The sequence below is a fragment of the Phaseolus vulgaris genome, chromosome 8 (genome assembly GCF_051622355.1).
Source record: "Phaseolus vulgaris cultivar YP4 chromosome 8, ASM5162235v1, whole genome shotgun sequence".
Classification (NCBI taxonomy): domain Eukaryota; kingdom Viridiplantae; phylum Streptophyta; class Magnoliopsida; order Fabales; family Fabaceae; genus Phaseolus; species Phaseolus vulgaris.
Window position 1 is genome coordinate 55,213,488 of NC_143505.1, and position 5,827 is coordinate 55,219,314.

Below are 5,827 nucleotides of genomic sequence, written 5' to 3' on the forward strand. Positions count from 1 at the left end.
ATTTCCGAAAATATCTGCATGATGACTTGGGTTGAGTTCCCAACAGTTCACGCAAGAGATAAAGCGAAAAGGGTGAAAACGGTGTCGTATGAATGATTGGGAATTTGCGAGTAAGGTAGTGTGCGTATATATTCAATGTGGGACATTGTGATGTGAGAAAGAAGAAGGAAGAAGGAAGTGAAAGCAGAGAGAAAAAAATGGAAGGAGAGAAAGAGAATCCCGATGGTAACGCCGCTGCTATGGTACACTCTTTCTGTGAAATCACTTCCTCTTCCAAAGAAGAAGCACTTTTCTTTCTCGAAAGCCATAATTTTGACCTAGATGCCGCTGTTTCCACATTCCTCGATAATGCCAATAACCCTATAAGCATCCCTCAAAACGACGACGTTGTTCCAAACCCCAACGCAGGCGCCTCTTCCCCTCCCTCCGATTCTCACTCTCCGGATTTCTACCCTTCGCGGTCCCCATCGCATTCGCCGACTCCCTCACCGTCGCGCGCGCCCTACGAGCTCCGATCGCGCAGGTCTCTGGGCAAGAAACCCTCTTCCAGTCGCCAAGGCAAAATTCGAACCCTAGGTGATCTGAAATACTCCACTCGTGACTCTGATTCCGATTCCGATCCCGATTTCCAACCTGACGAGTACTACACTGGCGGGCAAAATAGGTATATAAAGTAATTGTTTATTTTATTGATTGAAAATTTGAAATTATGAACTTTTGAGAGAGTGGGATCTAATGCAGCATTTACATTGGAATTTTGATTTTGATTTTTTTTTTTTTTGTATTTGACGTTATTTTCAGTGGGATGCTTGTTCGAGATCCTTCTAAAGGGAACAATAGTGTGGATGATATTTTCCAACAAGCTCGGGATGTTGCTGTTGATGCGCCTCCTGAGAACCCTCGAAACTCTTCGCAGGCGAGAAGTTTCAGTGGCTCGGCGAGGTTGCTTTCTGGTGAAACTGTGCCGTCTGTTTCTCAGCGTTTAGAGGAAGTTACTCACACTGTCACGTTTTGGAGGAATGGGTTCTCTGTCAATGATGGTCCTTTGAGGAGGCTGGATGATCCACAAAATGCGCCATTTCTCGAGGTAAATGATCCACTAAAATCTCTTTTTCGTAGGCTTTTATTCATGTCTTTTATATTAATATGAACATCTTCAAAGGGTGCATGTGCGTTTCGGTATATGGTTTAACTAAGTGCTTATGGAACAAGTGTTCATTGAGTAATTATTGGTTGTAGTCTATTTTTATAGTCTGTTCTGAAGAGCTTATTGAAATATGTTTAAAAAGCACGTTGTCCACATCGTGTCCTGTTATTTTTGTAAGCTTTTTCCTATTACTTGTACTGCATTTGGATAAGCCTCTTCATTAGCATTTACAAGAAAATTTTAAAAAAAACGGTGAAATGAATTTAAGGTTTTTTCTTTAAGTTAGAAATATCCTATACAGTTAGATTTCATAGAAGTTCTCTTGTTTAACTTTCGGGTAACCTAGGTGCATAAACAATGCTATTAAATAGCCGCTGTGGTATCACTGTTGCATTGCATTGCAGTGTTTCTGGGATCTGTGATAGCAATTTCGTTTGCTATTGCGGCTGCTACGATTGTCGTGGTTATGGCATGTGTTCTGCTTTCTGCACCCACTTCTCATCTCCATCGTATATATATTCAATTGAATATTTGAGTTAATTTTATGCCAATTTTTTTACATTTTATTGTGATTTACTTACAGTTTAATTTTTATTTATGTATAATTGATATATCATATAGTTCAACAACTATGCAACTTCTGCTATTTGCATGCAACATTATCCAATATATGATATAGTGATTATTGGCTTTCCACCATTTTTGCCTGCAACACTTGCTTGCTCTACATTATAGCGAATTGTTTGTTTTCCATCATTTTTCATAGTCTGCAATTGAAAACAATGCACAAGTTTATTTTTGTTTATAAAAGAAGAATTGAATTAATTTCACCTTATTTTCTTTTCCTGTAATTGTAAAGAAGTTTATCCAAATAGAATCTCACTCAATAGCTTAGGTCATAAAATGAGCTTCAATTCGTGGTAATAGAACTCTTTTGTTGTGTAGTCTAAATTTATTGAAAGTTCCTGCTTTCACCACTTGCAACTTGTGAAAGGTTATCCTTGTCTTCTGATTGAGAATTATTCATGCTTATAATTTTTTAACTCAATACAGAGCATAAAGAAGTCTGTATGTCCCAAAGAGCTTGAACCAGCTGATCGAAGGACTACTGTCCATGTCAGCCTCACAAGGCGGGATGAAGACTATCCTGTACGCCCTTTTCTATTTTTTCTTCAGCCTTGGATTTGTTAGCTGTCCTATACATGGTTTTTACCTTTCTTTTTTTCCTTTTGTCAATGTTTATATGCAGGAACCAGTGAAGCCACGCCATCTTCCTTTCCAAGGTGTTGGAAGAACCTTAGGTGGCCCAAGCTCCGGCAGTGAGGAACCTATTCAAACAACTGGTGCTTCGCCAACTCCATTGCCAACATTGGGGTTAGTTGTAGATGAGTCACAGCCAATAACATCAATCCAGCTGAGGTTAGCCGATGGCACACGCATGGTTTCTCGCTTCAATCACCACCATACAATCAGAGATGTTCGTGCATTCATTGATGCATCAAGACCTGGGGGAGTGAGAAGTTACCAACTTCAGGCAATGGGTTTTCCTCCCAAACAACTCACTGATTTGGACCAGTCTATAGAACAAGCTGGTATAGCCAACTCAGTTGTAATCCAAAAGTTGTAGGTTGTTTACCAGATTTATTTCCAGTGGACTTGAAAATTATCATTCTTATGTCTAAACATTGATTGATCTACGTATATTCTATTAGTGAATTTGATGAAATGTTCATTGTTAGTATACTCCACTCCTTATTTGCTTTATAAGATAATTATTATACGATCACAATAACCTCGTAACTTATAATTTCTGATTACAAGGACCCTCTACTTTTCTAGTGTTGAGTTTTATTCACAAATTGTAGTTTGTGAACTAGGGTAATTACTATATACGGGATCGTCACATGGACACCAGTTACGATCATGTCATGTCTGTTCTTATGAAATTTTGAACTGGCCTAAATTATAAATGTATTTGTCTTTTTTTTATGTTGATTTCTTCTAAACAATTATTGTTTTTGCAATTACGCACTGATTACGACCGCGTACTTTGTGCCGATCAATTCAAATTCAGTTTTAACTTTTTTTTACTCTCTAATTATTATATTTGGTATTCATATTATAGGATTCCCAATTATACTTTGTTTTTTATTTTTTATGTGTGTTGGGTCTATCTTTGATATTATTTTATATAGGATTCCTGAAGGGGACAAAGGTTGGTTAACTGGTGTGAGATGTTTGACCTGTGAAGGAAAAGTGGCAGTAAGTAAAGTAACTAAGAGAGAAGGTCCACTAGGAAACGGAAAGTGTGAGGGGAACCCAATATTGAAAAAAGGCTCTGATAGTGATATGCAAACAGTTCAATTATAGGCCCATAAACAGGTGTGCCCTAGCTAGTTGCGTTGGATAACGTTAAGTTCAACTTATCAGTAGGCCATGTTCCCGAATAAAACAGAAAAATTAAATCATTTCCTTAATATGGTGCCAACATTTTTTTAGCTACCTACTACTTTAGTCACTATCTTCTTACTTCCTAATTTCATGCCATCAATATGAATGTAATCACATGAAGCATACACAATATTTATATGGAATTAAGATCCAAATTTTGATACTTGGTTCATTGGGCAACAGTATTATCATAGTTAGAAGTGTAAATAGTTGATACAAACTGCAGCCAAGGAGGATACCTGCATAGGAAAAAGTTGTTAGATGAATAGCCCCATCATTGTTTGATAATAAATTTGAAGAAGAAAACGGAAAAGGACAATAGAAAGAGGGTTTGATGTTGTAGAGGTGAAGTAGAAACAATGAGATAGTTGGTGAAATTTTTCCAGAAGGCCACATTTGCTTTCTGCTATTAACTTTTACTTACTTTCTGCTGTATTCATAGCCTCATCCAATAATCACTTGCAAATTTATTGAAGCTGTTTTCATACCAATCATAATAACTCCTTCCTCCACTATTATATCTATATTGCACTCTATTTTACTTTATTTTCTCAAACACCCTTTTTTCTTGGCATACTTCAACTATTACTAAACACCAAAAATTAGTATTCATCATGCATACATGTAATGTTTTAAATAATTATACTTATAACAAAATAAATTAAACTATTACACTTAATAATTTATTTCAAAGTTTTAGATTGTATATGTGGGTGGTTCAAATTGCATATTTTCTTACAGTTTTTAATATTATAAATACGTATTGTAAACAAATATAATTGATACAACTTAATTACACATAAAAATTGATAATATGATAAACAATTATGACAATGGACCATTTTTTAAATCTTAATTAAGATAATTTTTTTTTATTACATCCACTATCAGAAATCATTAAACAACAACTAATTTTTAAAAATAAAAAATAATTAATTAGATTAAGTTAGATATTATTTTATAAATTAAAAAACTATTAATATCTAAAAAAATTCTATTATTAATAAAAATTTACAAAATTATTTCTAAACTGGTATTAATTTTACCTATTAACAATTTTAGATTTTAAAATAATCAATAGTTTAGAATTTAAAATATGTAGTAATTAAAATTTTGATAATTAATTCTTGTAAACTTTTATTAATAATATAAACTACTTAAATTTCAATAATTTTTGTAGGTTAGGTTATAAATTAGAATCTAATTTAGTTAATATAATAATTAATTAATTTTTTAAAAATTAATTATTATTTATTAATTTTTTTGTAGTGATCTTTGTAATTATTATTATTTAGATTATGATTTTTGTTACTTAATGTATCATTTTCAACAGATAAAAAAACATTTTTGTCTTTAATGAAAAAAATGAAATTTAGTTCACGTATATCACTGTTCACCATTAATGTGATAATCCTATATATTGGTGTATAATATTTCTTAAAATAAATATTAAAATGAAATTATTTTAATATATATATACATATATATATATATATATATATGTATAATTAGCATAATGTTAAAAACAATATAACAAATTGGATTTGTGAAAGAATATAAGAACTATGATGATGTATACTATATATATAGGCACTAATTTGACATAATTTATTTTTAAATATTTAAAAATTAATATCCAATAATTAGTAATTATTTTATTTAAAAAAAATCATTTTTTAAACAGTTCACTAAATAGAAATTATAATCAATTCAGAATCATAAAAAGAGAGTTTAAAAATAAAAGGAAAAAATTAAAAGTTAAAATTAAAAAATTAAAATATAAATTAGTCTCTAATAAATAAATGAAAAGTAGTGTATGATAAATGTAAGAAAACTAACCTTAAAACTTTGTAGTAAGAAGCAGAACGTTGATGATTGTAAATAGCAGTGAGGGGGTTCAAATAGCAAAGTCCAAAGTTGAACCTCAAGAGAACCCAGAAAACGCATAAACAGCTTTTATATTTTTGTCTCTGAAAAGTGATTCGCAAATTCAGATCAAACAAAAGCCCCACAAACAGATGTTGGTAAAAGTGATAACAAATAACGACATGATTAAAGCTATATCAATATGTTTAGATAACATTTTATAACTTTTTTTTTTTTACTTTTAATTTAATGACTTTCCAAATCATGAATCATTCTAAGTGTGAGAATAACAATGCAAGATTATTCTTCTTTACAACATTCTTAGAGATTAAATATATACTATTTAAAAGGTGTGCTTCTTCA

General features: G+C 32.0%; 1 protein-coding gene across 1 annotated transcript; it reads left to right on the forward strand.

The window, feature by feature from the left end:
* Window positions 1-2,873, forward strand: LOC137824414 (plant UBX domain-containing protein 4). Its single transcript, XM_068630054.1, has 4 exons — window positions 1-664; window positions 802-1,087; window positions 2,201-2,296; window positions 2,397-2,873. The coding sequence occupies exons 1-4, from the start codon at window positions 198-200 to the stop codon at window positions 2,772-2,774; spliced, it is 1,227 nt and encodes a 408-aa protein (XP_068486155.1). The 5' UTR covers window positions 1-197; the 3' UTR covers window positions 2,775-2,873.
* The last annotated feature ends 2,954 nt before the right edge of the window (window positions 2,874-5,827 follow it).

Bases quoted from the DNA above. Each gene is read 5' to 3' on its own strand.
- LOC137824414 (XM_068630054.1), top strand. From the start codon at position 198: ATGGAAGGAGAGAAAGAGAATCCCGATGGTAACGCCGCTGCTATGGTA. The intron at 665-801 runs GTATATAAAGTA...CGTTATTTTCAG, and splicing joins TACACTGGCGGGCAAAATAG to TGGGATGCTTGTTCGAGATC. The intron at 1,088-2,200 runs GTAAATGATCCA...AACTCAATACAG, and splicing joins AAAATGCGCCATTTCTCGAG to AGCATAAAGAAGTCTGTATG.